General features: G+C 42.1%; 1 protein-coding gene across 3 annotated transcripts in view; it reads right to left on the bottom strand.

The window, feature by feature from the left end:
* The window catches only part of nek1 (NIMA-related kinase 1), a 152,356-nt gene that overhangs the window by 57,568 nt on the left and 78,045 nt on the right, over positions 1-16,743 (bottom strand). For 2 of the 3 annotated variants that reach the window (XM_080189482.1, XM_080189483.1), the window contains 3 exons: positions 15,129-15,212; positions 4,657-4,740; positions 3,284-3,361 (listed from right to left, as the gene is read on the bottom strand). In XM_080189482.1, the coding sequence (XP_080045608.1) occupies positions 3,284-3,361; positions 4,657-4,740; positions 15,129-15,212 (246 nt within the window). The remainder of the gene's footprint in view (positions 1-3,283; positions 3,362-4,656; positions 4,741-15,128; positions 15,213-16,743) is intronic. The other variant, XM_080189484.1, reaches the window with a different exon arrangement.

The following is a 16,743-nucleotide window of genomic DNA, read 5'->3' as shown; positions in this document are numbered from 1 at the left end:
CAATGTTTGGTTCCATTTTACCTTGACCCAATTCCTCATCATCCATTAAATTGTTTTATATTTTTTCATGAGACATGGGTATCACATGAGGCTAGCATTTATTTACCTTCCCTAATTGCCCTTGTCATGTCCTATGTTAGGGGTTGTGGGTTTTAACAGAGAAAAAAAACTTGGTTTGCACAGGTAGATTCAAGCAACACACAATGGGTTTTATTGAAGGGCAATTCCTTTGCTCTGCACAGAATACAAAACTGAAAGTAAAACAGAAGCCTCTGCAGGACCCTACTGACAACAACAAATCACGCAATCAGCTTTCAAAGCAACCTTTCTAAATCCATAACGGGCTTTGAGAAGGTGGTGGTGCGCTATCTTCTTGAACGCTCTAGTCCATGTGGTGTAGACATACCACAGTGCTGTTGGGGAGGGAGCTCTAGGATTTTCACCCAACAACAGCGGAGGAACAGCAATATAGTTCCAAGTCACGATGCTGTGTAGTTTGGAAGGGAACTTGCAAATATGTTCCAAAATGAATAGAACCCCTACAGTGCAGAAAGCCACCATTTGGCCTATTCAGAGTGTACCGGCTCTGCAACAGAACATTTTACTCAAGCCCAGCCCCATCCTATCCGTTGGGACACTAAGGGTCAATTTAGCATGGCAAATCTATCTAACCTGCACATTCTTGGATTAAGGAAGTAAACACAGTAAAAAGTCTGACAACACCAGGTTTTAGTCCAACCGATTTATTTGATAATAGACTCACGAGCTTTCGAGGTTTCCCTCTTCGTCAGGTGAATGGAGAGTTCTGGTCTCAGACAGAGCATATAAAGCACAGACAGTTTAGAGATTACTGATTAGAATGTGAATCCTTACACCTAACCTGCTGTTCAAGACCTGAAGTGGCTGACAATGTGAGTGGAAGGAGCACTGATCACAGGTTACAGAGATGTGTATTGTCTCCAGACAGTACAGTAAGTGAGGTTTTGCAAACCCAGGCAAGTCACGGGGGTTACAGATAGTGCGACATGAACCCAAGATCCCTGTTGAGACCGTCCTCCTGTGCGGAACTTGGCTATCAGTGTCTGTTCAGCGACTCTGCGCTGTCGTGTGTCGTGAAGGCCGCCTTGGAGAATGCTTACCCGAAGGTCAGAGGCTGAATGCCCGTGACCACTGAAGTGTTTGCCAACAGGAAGGGAACAGACTGTTCCCTTCCTGTTGGCACAGGCATTCAGCGTCTGACCTTCGGGTAAGCATTCTCCAAGGCAGCCTTCACGACACACGACAGCGCAGAGTCGCTGAACAGAGACTGATAGCCAAGTTCCGCACAGGAGGACGGTCTCAACAGGGATCTTGGGTTCATGTCGCACTATCTGTAACCCCCGTGACTTGCCTGGGTTTGCAAAACCTCACTTACTGTACTGTCTGGAGACAATACACATCTCTGTAACCTGTGATCAGTGCTCCTTCCACTCACATTGTCAGCCACTTCAGGTCTTGAACAGCAGGTTAGGTGTAAGGATTCACATTCTAATCAGTAATCTCTAAACTGTCTGTGCTTTATATGCTCTGTCTGAGGCCAGAACTCTCCATTCACCTGACGAAGAGGGAAACCTCGAAAGCTCGTGAGTCTATTATCAAATAAATCGGTTGGACTAAAACCTGGTGTTGTCAGACTTTTTACTGTGTTTACGCCAGTCCAACGCCGGCATACCCACATCATGACTAAGGAAGTAAACCAGAGCACTCAGAGGAAACTCATCTAAACACTGGAAGAACATGCAAACTCTGGATAGTCACTCAAGGCTGGAATTGAACATGGGTCTCTGGCACTGTGAGGCAGCAGTGCTAGCCATTTAGCCACCATGCCGCTCTAAGTCCTTCGAAGTCCCAACATTGGTTCGGGTGTTCATCTGCAGATCCACCTTCCAGGGCAGCACAGTGGCACAGTGGTTAGCACTGTTGCTTCGCAGCGTCAGGGACTGGGGTTCGATTCTTGGCTTGGGTTACTGTCTGTGTGGAGTTTGCACATTCTCCCCATGCCCAGTTTCCTCCCACACTCCAAAGATCTGGTTGGGTTGATTGGCCATGCTAATTTGTTCCTTGGTGTCGGGGGACTAGAGTCAGAGGGTTTACACCATGGAAACAAACCCTTTGGCCCTTTGTTTTTAAGCCTCTAAGCTAGTCCCAACTGCCCACATTTGGCCCATATCCCTCTATACTCATCTTACCCATGTAACTATCTAAATGTTTTTTAAAAAGATAAAATTGTACCCACCTTTACTATTACCTCTGGCAGCTTGTTCCAGACACTCACCACCCTCTGCGTGAAAAAATTGTCCCTCCGGACACTTTTGTATCTCTCCCCTCTCACCTTAAACCTATGCCCTCTAGTTTTAGACTCCCTTACCTTTGGGAAAAGATATTGACTGTCGAGCTGATCTATGCCATTCATTATTTTATTGATCTCTGTAATATCACCCCTCAGCCTTTTACGCTCCAGAGAAAAAAGTCCCAGTCTATCCATCCTCTCCTTATAACTCAAACCACCATGGCCCTAGTCTAGTTAGGATAAATGCATGGGGTTATGGGGATAGGACCTGGGTGGAATTGTGCAGACTCAATGAGCCAAATGGCCTCCTTCTGCACTGTAGGATTTATGATTAGGTATCCTGGAGGTGGTCCATCTTTTGGCCTCAGAATATTCCTGGTGATACATCTTGGTTCTCAGGAGGTCCATCTTCCACAGTCTCAGCGCTCTGGGAGAACTACCTCCATTTTCAGGTGGCCCACCTTGTTTCTTCAATCGTGGATCAGTGACACCGGAAGCCTTTTTAATATGGTGCCTGACACAACGGTGGACTACACATCATCTAGGCCTGCCCTGTCACAGAACATGACGAAAAACACCAGGAGCACAATTCGCAAGGTCGAGGCCAGAAGATTTGGCATGTTTTGCCATTAGCCTCTGCATCGGGAAACACTCCATATTTCCATCAATGTGCTGACAATTTGTCTCAAATTGGAAGAATTCTGCCCAATAAGTTGAGGGGGGTGGGGGAATAAAGAGTAAACTATAACTGGTACAGAGAGAGAATGTGAAAATGGCATCGCAGTTAATATTAAAATGAAATGAAAATTGAACTTCATTATATGAGGCATGTTGGTTTTGGAAGTACATTTGTAATGCAGGGCAAACTGAGTGTCAGCCACATTGTTCTTATTGGTTGTCAAAAGAGGTTCATGTTTTACAGACACTGGTTCCAAAGAAGCAGTTAAATCTTACCTTAAGTGCCTCAATTTTCTTGCGCTTTAGTTCAGTCTCATCACTGGATTCCTGTCCATCTGAGCCATCACTGTCACACTACAGAATGATATGGATAAGCGACTATACTATTGCGCCAAGCTCTAAAACATTAACTGATCTCAATTACATTATATTAATATCACATTAATACTGCAAGTCATGGACATGGTCTACAAGCATAAATACTTCTTCAGACACATGCATCTTTTGACTTAATGGCAAACAACAACATGACATCTTCAATGCTGTAAAATTCCCAAACCCATATCACTGAACTATTGTGACATATAATCCAGCACTGAGTTGCGTGAGGAGGGATCAGGGCAAGTGATCAAAAGCTTGGCCGAAGTGTAGGGCTTTGAAGAGCATCTTCAAAGAGGGGAGAAAGACAGAGCTGCAGACGTTTAGGGAGGGAATTCCAGAGCTTAGGGCCATAGCTGAAGGCATGGACACCAATGACGACAGTCCAAACATTAGTTATACAACCATTTTTCTTAAGCTACTTAAGGATGATCAGTGTTCAGTGGCTTTGGTCAGTGTGAATGGAGTAATAGCTGCTTGGCTTTTTGGTAAAGAAGTTGTTTAATAATGAAAACTTATTTGGCGTATGAAACTAAATGATAGAAGTGTGCTATTTTAATTACTGCAGCAGCATTTTGAAAAGTGCAGAAGTAGAAGACGACGCTACCATCACTTCAATATTTCTAGATATGGTTGTGGACACAGCCCTGTGACATTGTGGAAGGGTTTCAGTTATTTACTGTTATTCCTAAAAGTAGCTCTTAAATAGTATACAACATTAAAAGTGACGGGCACAAAGTGCGACCACAGCCACAAGGAACCCACTGATAGAAAAGGGATATGTGGTTTGATTAGAATCAGGAGACTAATAGACTTTGTGCTGAACCAACTAAATAATGCATTGTGGTAGTCAAGAATAAATTTCATTCTCACACGCTAAGTCACCAACCTTTGCCTCAGTAAGCGGAGGCTAGTGTAACAGGAGAGAATGTAGTGGGAGGAAAATAGTCAAAGTGGTTGACAATCAAGTCAACACTCAGTAAGGGATCAGAAAGGAGTCCTTTCAATCTTCAGGTGATTCAGGGAAAGGCCCCCAATCTCCCGTCCCCCCAAAAATTAATAGATATATGGTCAGAGCTTTCCAACAAATCACTTGTATAGCTTCTCATGCTGTTAATTTGCAAGAATTATCATCCCATTTAACAATTAATCCCATTTCCAGATTTATAATTGTCAAAACTGAAGTGAGTATATCAGGAAAGAAAAAAAATATTGTGATGATATCATGGGCTGCAATAGAAATTTCCACTAAGTAGGGGCAAAGAGCATACCTTTTCTCCTCTAAGTTTTGCTTTAATTTCTTGTCTTTCATTGAAATTCTGAAGTCGTATTTGTCGGAGTCTTGCCAAATACTCCTAGTGAAACAAATATATATAATCACACCATTGTTCAAGTTTCTGTGTCTTTCAAAACAAAGGTACTTCAGTTCCCGACCACTTGAGACAAGTTTCAAACAGAAATGTTTAGCTCTATAATGGCAACGTAAAAGCAGAATGAGATCATTATGAAATTTCTATTAAGTACCACAAGCAAATTCTTTGTGATTATTGCTCAAACACTCGGGTTTGCTTTTGTGGATGGGTTACAGGTTCCAATAATTTGCCATGATCCTTGCGCTCCTCATTGAGCCACTATACAAGTCACCTGAATTCGGAACAAGTGGCAAAAAAAGAGCAGCTTTAACCCACTGTAAGAAATGGACTGGATCTCCATAAATTGAGAATCCACATTCTGTTGTCTAATCGAGAACCAGCAAAAGCGCGCTGATGTATATGGCCAACAGATGTGTGCATCAAGCAACACAGTAAAAAAACCCGGTATTCGGAGTATGCCTCTTCTCCATTGAGACAGCAGACCCCAGATAAAAGCAAAATACTGCAGATCCTAGATATCTGAAATAAAAACAAAGTGCTGGAAAAGCACAATAGGTCTGGTAGCATCTGTGGAGAGAGGCAGAGTTAACAATCGAGTCCAAAACGACTCTTATTCTGAGGAAGAGTTATATCGGACTTGAAATGCAACTCTGGGTTTCTCTCTCCAGATATGCAACCGGACTTGCTGCATTTTTCCAGCACTTGATATCAAACCATCCATGGCTGAATTGCGCATGCAAACTGACGTATCAGTTAAAGTGTAGCTAACTACATATATTAAAAGTTTCAACCCAGAATAGTTTGACCTGCTGAGCATCACTGATACTTCAAAAATCTTCTATAGCAGAAGAATATAAAGTGACAATGCTGTTTTCATTTATGCATAATTAAGAACTGTCCAACGACTCCACTTTTATAAGTTCAAGCATTTAATGGAATTTTGCATTTTTGTTTAAACAGTTGCACATAGCATTCAAAGGAATTTGAAGTAATTTTGATGTAACTGATTTAGGAAGAGGCAGAAAGAGTATCATTCAAAAATATAATAGCAGCAGTTAAACAAATGTGATCAGCAAATCACAAAACACCAATGCAAAGACACAGAGGCACACTATACAATTTATTAAAATTAAAAAAGAAAAACAAGATATTTGCTCAGCATGTGCACCAAGACAAGAATGTAAAAAGCAACATTTAAAAGCAATACAGGGCCGACAGCAAAAATTGATAAAAATGAAAGGTTAAAATAAAATCTTAATTTGACTTGTTAGCCAAATCTCCATGATTACTTGCTGATCGTCTGTGTCACAAAGGTAGTAGGCTATCTGACTAATAAAGCATTTGCTAGATTTGGCTTTCTAGTCCCAACATTTTCCATATCTCTCAAAGCTCTTAATTCCCAAGTAATCATTCACATTATTTTTAAACACTTCAACCGATTCTGCAATGATATCCCATGCTAACATTCTTACAAATCTACATGTCATGTTTCCCTGAATTCCCACATCACTAGCTTGGTACACATTCTAAGATTACACACATTCCTTCGTTCTGACCTTCACATACCTATTAGAAAGAAGTCATTCAGCAACTGTTTTGCTGCCAAGGTCTTGCTTTTTTTAAAAAAACTTTTATCAGATAATCCCTTCACTCCCTAATTTCTAGGCAGTGTAAATCAGATTTTCACATCAGGCCTGGTCAACGCTTGGGCAGGTGAGCGGAAGTTCTATTCACAAATGGGGCATATCGTCTTTATGTGCCCTGTTTGTGAATAGAACTCCCACTCACCTGACGAAGGGGTAGCAAGCACTCTGAAAGCAAGTGGCTTTTGCTACCAAATAAACCTGTTGGACTTTAACCTGGTGTTGTGAGACTTCTTACTGCATTTACCCCAGTCCAACGCCAGCATCTCCACATCACAACACTTGCGCAACCAGCTGTAATTCCTTGATTTTATGTATTCTATGTCTCAAGATCAATCCCAGCACCTAACGAGTTTTACGATAGCTTTTTGCACCTGCGCAGCTATTTTGTAATGATTTAAGTACCATTAAAACCTTTGGTTCAGAAATCCCAACAGGCTCTTTGTGCTACCTAGTCAGCCTGTATCCCCATTTCCCAACCTTGCACTTTGCGTTCAAATGTCGTCACTTTGGCCACTGTCTTAATCTGCCCAATATCACCAAGCAGTTTTCTGCTTGCTTTGTCACAGTTCATTTTACTTCTGAGCTTACCAACTGATAAATAAAGTCCTCCGCTCCCAAATAAGGTAAAATGTGGGGTCTCCAGCAATTATCAGAGACTGATAATTTCTGTTATTGCTCAGTGCCTAGCAATCTTAGGATGGCTCTTTCACCCCAGTTCCTGGTTTTCTCTCTCGACTAAGTTCCTATCCCTACTATCAAGATCCTCTCTGATCTTGTACATCTTTCCCTTGATGGTAACCTTATATAGAAGCATACCTTATAACATTCATCCTTCCACAATCAAAGTGACTGAAATGTCACATTTCATGAACTATTAAAATTTAATAGGTTTAATTGGAAATAGATACGTCACAACTACGCAATAAACTGTTGATTCCCCTCCAAAATTTCTGAATAAGTACATTTCAGCTTCAGTGGACTGTTTTTTTTAAGACTTGTTCTCTTAACATGCTAACATTGATACAACAGTCTCTATTATAGCACCTCTAGTTGTCCCAAGAAAAAGACCAGGGCCAACAGTAACAGAAAGGCCAAAAAAGAAGCCTGCAAGGCTAGGGGCTTTGAAGCCCATCATGGTAGAGTCCAGTGAATATCTTATGGTCCAGCTCCCTGCCTGGTAGCTAGCCAAAGGGACAGCCTAACCAGCAGTGAGATTCTGCTGTGCCAGTGATAGCAGTCAAGGATCAATTGAAGTGATCAGGGTAGAATCACAGAATCCCTACAGTGCAGAAGGCAGCCATTTGGCCCATCAAGTCTGCGCTGATTCTCCGCAAGAGCATCTTACCTAGCCCCATCCCCATAATCCCACATATCGGGCCCACTAATCCTCTAACCTACACATCATGGGACACTAAGGGAATTTTAAAATGGTCAATCCATCTTAACTGCACATCTTTGTACTGTGGGAGGAAACAGGTGCAGACACAGGGAGAATGTGCAAACTCCACATAGTCACCCTGGTGCTGTGAGGCAGCCGTGCCAATCACTCTATTGGGAACACTAGCGGCTTTGGCAAAAGGAATTAGAGACTTTGTGGTGGGGGTGAGTGGAGCTTCGGAACGTGGGACATAAAATATTTCTTCGATGGGTCTCAGGAGAGTACTCAGGGCCCATCAGGAATGCTGAAAAAGAGCCACTTAGAAATACTTGTCTGTTCTTTCATAGGATGCAACTTCACTATTATTGCCATTCCTCAATTACATTTGCCAATTTGTCCTTGCAACTCACTACGTCCCTGTCCATATAGGCTGCCCAAGATACACAAAACTGAGTTCCCAGTATAACCAGTTTGCACACGAATTGGCCAAAAGATTGGGAGAACTGCAACAACCAGTTTTGAGCAAACTTTCCACATAGTGAAGGATTCCTTCACATTTGCGAAGACTATACAGCATTTGAGTATTAGCTATGGTGTGCCCATGTGCTCATTTGACATTGCTAGCCTATTCACCAATGTATCACCCAAGGAAGCCATAGACATTTTCTCTGTAGCACAATATGGTGATCTGGACCTACAGTCATTGTGACAATCAGTATTCAATTAACTTGTGAATTCAGCTACTCATACAGTTAGTTCAACTTTAACAACACCATGTTTGCCCAAATAGATGGTGTTGTTACGGAATCATCTCCAAGTCCAGCCCTCCCAAACATCTTTTTTGGGTTCCTTGACAAATGAATCTTCGATGGGATGACCCCCAACCTATCACCCCTTGCATTTTTTTTGATATGCAGACAATACATTTGCTATGTTTGAATCCGGAGCTGCATGGAAGAATTTCTTTACACACCTTAATGGGTTCCATCAAATTCACCTTCCAAATGGACCAAATGAACTCCCTTTCCATCATGTGCAAAATGAGCATGTGCCATAGTGTTCTCTACTATTGTCTATTGCAAGCCTCCCTTCCCTGATCAATATACACACTGGGATTCCTATTGTTGCATGCACTACAAGACTAGCCTTATCAGCAACCTAATTAAAAAACAAAGGCCCAAGCCATTTGTTCACTGTGCAAGCCAGATGCTGAAACAGGGCACATCAAAACCACCCTGCAAGTTGATGCTTACCTTGATCAGATCATTGCGTGGTATACAGCACGCAAACTCATGAAAGAGCTGAAGGCTGCCATTTTCAGTCCTAAAAACCATCTGGTCTACCGCAGATTAGAATGGAAAGGCAAGGTATCTCAAAAATCTGAGCAACAAGTGAAGCTGGCTGTTTATGCTGCAACTATACAGTAGCAAACACAAGTAGTGTTCACCGCTAACAGGATGCTGCCATCAAGCCAAAAGTTTGTTCTGTCTATCCCGCAAATGAGTGGTATATAAATTTCACAACCTGTGTGATGCAAGGCACATTGGCCCAAAGACTGGCGGTTCATATCAAACAACATGTTCCTTCGGCTGTTCGCAACGGACCAGGTATCTACCATACGAACCAAGCTATGCTTGCAAAACTCAGTGTCCAACATTAGATGTGATTCCACGTTACGATTGTTTTGCAAATGGTGCTTTGAGTCTGCTAAGAACTACATTGACAACTAATTTATTACCAATTGGGCACACAGTGTGGTGCACATACACAAGTTACATATATTAACTAACAGAGCTCTGTTGTTTACAGGCAGAAGGAAAAGAACATGCACACACATCGCGCCTGTTTCAATTAAACAAAACAGGTGACAGAAATGCTCTCGTTCATTCTCAGGGAAATGCCCTGACCCAACTCAACCTGTCTGGTCTGAGTTTAAGCAATTTGGCAATTAATTGTCAGTCATCAATTAACTGGTGCATTGCCTATGGCAGATACCTCAATCAGAAAATACCTGGCAACCAATCAGCACTCTCTTCTCATGAAGTTGTTCCCTTTACATTTGGCATTCTTGTGATGATATTGACGAGTGGAAGATGGAAATTTTCTATAACACGAATCTTTTTTTAAAGCAATATTCAGCAACCACTTTCCCTGAGAGGCCAGGGGCCCCTGCCTCACAGACAGACCTCCCCTTTCACTTTATTTAACATTTAAATTCTGTTGCTTAAAATGTCATGGTGCCACTTTGGGACAATAATCTGATCCCTGACTGCCTTTTGTTGGGGAGCAAGCCTCACATATCCTCAATTATCCACTTTAAAGTTTAAAAAACAGGAGGACTAGTGGGGTTGGGCTGCTTGACATTTAAAACTACATCCCACCTGGCATCCCCCCCACAATAGTCATAGAATCCCTACAGTGCAGAAGGAGGCCATTCAGGCCATTGTGTCGGCAGTGACTCTGACTGAGCATCTTACCCAGGCCCTCTCCTCCTAACTCCACATATTTCCCATGGCTAATCATCTAACCTACACGTCTTGGGACACTAGGGGCAATTTAGCATGGTCAACCCATCTAACCTGTACATCATTGGACAATGGGAAGAAACCAGAGCACCCAGAGGAAACCCTTGCAGACACAGGGAGAACATGTAAATGCCACAGGCAGTCACCCAAGGCCAGAATTGATCCCAGGCCCCTCGTGCTATGAGTCAGCATTGCAAACAATTAGCGATCACACTGGCTTTAAAAAAACGAATTAAAAAGGTATTTTCTGTTCGGGGATGGGCTTGAGAGCAGGGGGGCAGAATCTCTGACTATTGTAAGTGAGGGAGCCTGGTGCTCTTGCTAACATACAGAAAGTTAACCTACTGGTAAAAGAGTCTTACTGCAATTGTAGAAGGACTTAGTGAGATCATACTGCGAGGAATGAGTACTGGTTTGATCACCTTGTCCAAGAAAGGATGTACTTGCTAGAAAAGAAGTGCAAAAAAGGTTAACTGGACTGATTCCTGAGGTAACATGATTATCTCCAGGGAAATATTGAGTGGACTAAACCTATACTCTTAAGGGGCACGAAAGGCTAACCTAATAGAAGACACAGTTGGGATAAAAGGGGCATTTTCAGGATTGCAACCTGTAACGATGGAGTGCCACAGGAATTAGTGTTGGGGACCCTAATTATTTAGGATATGCATTAATGACTTGGATGAGAGAAGTGAATGTAATATTGTCAGGTTTGTGGATTATACAAAAATAGACAGGAAGGCAAGTGGTAAGGATGACAGAGTCTGCAAAGGGATACAGAAGTTAGGTGAGTGGACAAAAACGTGATAGACGGAATATAACGCAGGAAATGTGAAGTTATCCACTTTGGTAGGAAGAATAAAGGAGCTGAATATTTGTTAAATGCAGAAAGACTGCACAAGGCTGCAGCTCAAGGGGATTTGGGGAATCTCATGCATAAAATCACAAACGTCAACATGCAAGTTCAGCAGGAAATAGGTAAAACAAATCATAGAATTCTAATAGGCTGAATGGCCGTCTTCTGCACTATAAGTCTGCACAAACAACAATCCCACCTTGGCCCTATCCCCGTAACTCCACATATTTATCCACATGGCCAATGCACCTAACTCGCACATCTTCGGGCTGTGGGAGGAAACCCACACGGACATGGGGAAATGTGCATTTTTCACACAGTCAGCGACCCAAGCAGGGAATCGAATCCAGGCCCTTGGAGCTGTGAGACAGCAGTGCTAACCACTGTACCACCGTGCTGCCCCAAATTCCAAACGGAATGTTGACCTTCATTTCGGAAGGAATGGAGTATAACAATAGGGAAGCCTTGTTGGAACTGTACAAGGCACTATTTATACCACACCTGGAATACTGTGAACAGGTTCCCTTACATAAGGAAAGATATATTATCATTGGAGGCCGTCTAGAGAAAGTTCATTGGGTTGATCCCAGGTACAGGAGGATTGTCTTATGAGGAGGGGTTGAGTAGGTCGGGCCTGTACTCACATCAGTTTAGAATGAGAGGTAACCTTATTGGTATATAGGACTCGCAGGGAGTTTGATAGGGTAGATGCTGAGAGATTGTGAGACTTCTAGTACAGAAGATGCTGAGAGATCACTTAGAAAGGATAGCAGGACTAGAGGGCACAGTCTCAAGATAAGGGGGCTGCCGTTTAGATTGGAGTTGAGGAGGAACTTCTTCACTCAAAGGGTGGTGAATCTCTGGAATTCTCTGCCCATTGAAGTGGTGGAGGCTACCTCACTGAATATATTTAAGTCACCGGTAGATAGGTTTCTGATAGACAAGGGAATTAAGGGTTATGGGGAGAAAGCGGGAAAGTGGAACTGATCCACTTCAGATCAGCCATGATCTTATTGAATGGCGGAGCAGGCTCGAAGGGCTAGATGGCCTACTCCTGCTCCTATTTCTTATGTTCTCCTTGTGGCAAAGTCCAGGACCAGAGAGCATAATCTCAGTGTAAGGGGTCACCCATCTAAGATAGAGATGAGACAGAGTTTCTTCTCTCAGAGGGTAGTGAATCTGGAATTCTTTAGCACAGAGGAATGTGGAGGCTGAGTGATTAAGAATGTCCAAGGCTCAGATAGGCAGATTTTTAATAAGGGGATCAGGGTTAGGGGGATAAAATGGAAAAGTGGATTTGAGGATTATCACATCAGATCAATCACAATCTCATTGATTGGCAGAGCAGAGTCGATGGGCCAAATAGCCTACTTCTGCTCCAATGTCTTGTGGTCTACAGGGTGGATGCACAAATTTTCCTTGCTCAAGAGTCTTGAACTCAGAATCAGTCTCAAGAGACTTTAGGTCTGAGAAAAGATACTTCCTCACTTAGGTTCATGAAATTTTCAATCAATAAGGATTACAATTATTTTGTGAATAGTAGCTATTGATACATCAAATTTCTGTGTCATGCACTAAACTGCAGTGCAATGTTATGTGCATGCAATTTCAATAACCGGAATCATTTCTACTCAAAGGAATGTGGTAACATTGTAAATTGAAGATTGTATTGGTATGGGGAAGCTGCTGCTTTCCACCCACTCTATCAGTTCATTTTGTCTACTCACTAATCCACCTGTAGGGTCATTCCTTTGCCCTCTACAAAAGGCCAGGATGGATGGGGCTGTTATCAATGGATTCACTATTTAGTTGCCATAATGCACATTAGAGTGGCAATATCAGGAAGCCCTAATTTGATTCTATCTTTATTGATAGAGAAAACATGAAGGTTGAGTTTGATACCTTCCTACAACATTGAATTAAGACTACTAAGTAGAGAGGGACAGAATCAAACAGTGGCACTTCCTGCAAGCGCACAATGCTCCACCCATTGCCTCATGTTAGTTTATAAAGAATGAATGAATGAATTTGCATTGACACTGCACTTTCACAATCTCAGCATGTTCAAAGTACTTCACAGCTGGTAAAGTACATAGGGAAATTCAGATTTCATAGAATCCTTACACTGGTCATTTGGCCCATTGAGTGTATCTACTCTCCAACAGAGCATCTTACCCCAGGCACACTCCTATCCTCGTACCTGAAACATTTATCTCACTAATCCCCCTAACCTACACATCTTTGGCCACTAAGGTGCAATTTGGCTTGGCCAATCTACCTAACCTGCATATCTTTGGACGACGGGAGGAAACCCAAGCACCCTGAGGAAACACACGCAGACATGGGAGAACTGGAATTGAATTGGGTTCCTGGCACTGTAACGCAGCAGTGCTAACCACTGTGCCCCTCTTTGGGCACAATTTGGAAACAGCAAGGTCTCTCAAACAGCAACGAGATAGTGACCAAGAGATGTCCACTGAGTTGGCCAGGACACTGAGTAAATAATCTTCCGCGTATTGGTATAGATCTTTTATGTCCACCTGAGAAGGCAGGCAGGAATTCAGCTTGACATTTCACCCAAAAGACGACACCTCTGATATACTGAAGCATCCCCTCAATACTGCAATGGATTTGTCATCTTAAGTTTTATACTCAAAGCTCATCTAAGTGGCCTCTGAACCTACAACTTTATTTGACAAGATCATCACTGAACTACAACCAACATGTTTAACTGCACATGCAGATGCACATCAGCAGTCATATAATGATTTCTCATTGTAACTTCCCAAAATCGAAGCTACAACCAATAATTTGTTTCCTATAATTCCCTATGAAAGCACTGATTTATCACTGGAATTCAATTTGTGGATGCCAGAAACCATCAAGTAACTCACAAGTAGTCATTTGCCATGCATGTGTGTGTGCACATATGTATATGTGTGTGCGCGCGTGTGTGGAAGGCTAATTGACTGCAAAACCTTTAAAGCTAAGTTAATTTTATCCTGACCCAACATCTAAACAAACACAAACAGCATTCCCAAAGGACACCAATCATGCAGAGAATCCTGACCAAATTTCTCCACTCTTAAACCAATAGTGCAGAAGCCAACTCCAACTTTTGCACTGCTGCTGCCAATGGAAATCAGCTATCTGATTGTGGAAATGGAAATTGGGACATTGTGGGTCAACGTGCCTATGTCACCCACTGATTATGTTTAATAAAAATAGATCCGATTGTTAAAGAACAACTGTGGGGATGTTGAAGAGAGCAACAAGGTTAGGATAGAAAATAGTGTTCTGTTAAATTGAAAAGATTCATTCTTGCTTTTTTTTCCCCACATGGCAGGGATGGTTTGGAGGCAGCAGTTCCCTTCCAGCCTCCTAAAACCGCTCTCACCGTATTTATATTCCCACCACTACACTGGACTTATCGTCTTAGATTTTACATTCAAAACTCAACTTTCTACGTGGCTCTTGAACCTACAACTTTCTTTCTTATTTGCCTTCAGAAACTTTAGTTCACATGATCACCAGGGTAAAATGGTAGTATTTCCTTGTGTGGGAGGGAAAACAGCATCTCTGACACAGATTGTATGCAATGACAGACAGTACCTAGTTATTGCATTTGATTGTCATCAGTAACGCGTCAAAGACAGCTCACCAGGAAGCCCAGCATCATTATTCAAAACAAAAGGGAGCAATAAAAAAATTGAAAGGGGAAATAGATGGAGAGATCCTTCCACTTCCCTGTACACCTGAACCACTTACATAGATCACTTGCAATGCAGGTAACATTCTTCTGATTAAAATACCCAATCTAGTTCATAGAAGACAGGCATACAAGAGAAGCAGGGAGCTCCTTCCAATGGTTGGACTGTACGTGCAAAACGCAGACACGTTGACAAAATGGGCCAAAAAGACATGCCACTGGCTTTACGAAGACGAGAAACATGCAGGCCTCCTACCTCTTCCTCCTTGCTTCTGGACTTTCCTCTTCCTGTTGAAATGGGCCTGCCTCCATAGATAGCTGCCAGGTTTTGCAGGATACCCTGTTTACCATTCAATGAGTTAAATTTAAGAAATCGGGGCTTTTACAAAAATAGAGTGCCCACCAAACACAAATTCAATAGTGTGTGATCATGAAATACCAAAATGCAGTTCAACAATATCATTGCTTCTTTAAGAATGATATTAATCTTTGTTAAAAACTTATTTTGAAACCAATAGCATTCAATTAATTTTTACTTCAATCGTGATGCTCCAGCTTTCAAGAGATACTTTATTTGTATTTAAGACTATGCTAAAACAGCACAATTATTATTTCTCAGGATATTAAGCTTGAAAGGAGACCTCAATTAGCTTCAAAGATATTAAATCTAAAGTGGCAGATCATCTTTCACCCCAATGAGTTTGCACATGAAGGGTGTCCAAACTTAATGGTTCTGAGCAGAGACAAGTCAGTTGTTTATCCTGAAGGCATAGAAGGTTGTCACCTTGTTACATCCAATTTGTCCACACTTAGCAATTTGACCAACTGACAATTTAGACCCACAGGATCTGCCAACAACAGTCCATAATCACCTCAGTGTTCGAACACCACTTTGTACAGGCAGGCACAAATCCAGATCACAACGTGCCATGCTCTAAATTGGTTTCCCAGAGTACTTGCATGCTGTCCAGCGAGCTGCAAGATTAGCATTGGGCTAGTATGAACAGTGGTTTCTACGTGCAACATTCTGGGCTTGGTGACACACTTTGAGTGGATCATAATGAATCAAATGCAAAAGTCTTGGATTTGGTGTATTACATCAGTGCTTGATATGGAATGCAAATACCACCCAAAAAAATAGAATGTATAGCCCCCAGATCAAGAGCAACATTGGAAGTTTGGCACTTGCACACCTTCACATACAGCGCATAACTTTGGTCATCCTGATGTCCCTCAAGAGGGGCAGAACATGACAAAGGAGAGCCACAATTCAATCCCCAGTCTGCACTGAAAAGAACTGGGGCAGAAGGAGGCTACAGCGAGTCATGCAGCAATAACTTGATCCCTTAGTTTGCACCAGTCAACAAAATTTAACAATTGGCACCTTTTGTTATGGTCTGTCTGTGCATACAGGGTGGCAGTCTAAAGTTTTGGAATAGGTTAGAGTGCCACAGACAAAGGTTCCATATGCTTGACTGGGGGCAGGAAGGGCATTAAGCATAAATGGAATTGGGTTTGGTCACAAAGCCTTCTCCTCACATCCCACAATATGATCAGTAATCCTGCCAATCATTAATGGGGTTCAAGCTTTTAGAACGGTTATTCAAGCAAAGGAATCCAAGTTGCCAGTTTCTAGGCAATTGTTGCACCCAAATAAACCCAACTTAACAAAGAGTGGATCAATTAGGGCTTTGCGAACTGCAATAAAGGTCTAGTTACCAGTAAAAGAATGTTTCAAATAGGCTCTCAAACTACATGTCCTGATCCTAAGTTAGACTTAAATTTGAGTTACAAATGAACTGTTAATTAATCAGAAAACTTTGAATTTAGGATACCAATGTTAACAAGCTACTTTTTTAAAGGATCACATT

This window comes from Carcharhinus amblyrhynchos, chromosome 5 (genome assembly GCF_965287045.1).
Source record: "Carcharhinus amblyrhynchos chromosome 5, sCarAmb.v2.hapA, whole genome shotgun sequence".
Taxonomy (NCBI): Eukaryota; Metazoa; Chordata; class Chondrichthyes; order Carcharhiniformes; family Carcharhinidae; genus Carcharhinus; species Carcharhinus amblyrhynchos.
The sequence above is the reverse complement of the archived record's forward strand: the minus strand, read 5'-3'. Positions and strand labels throughout refer to the sequence as shown.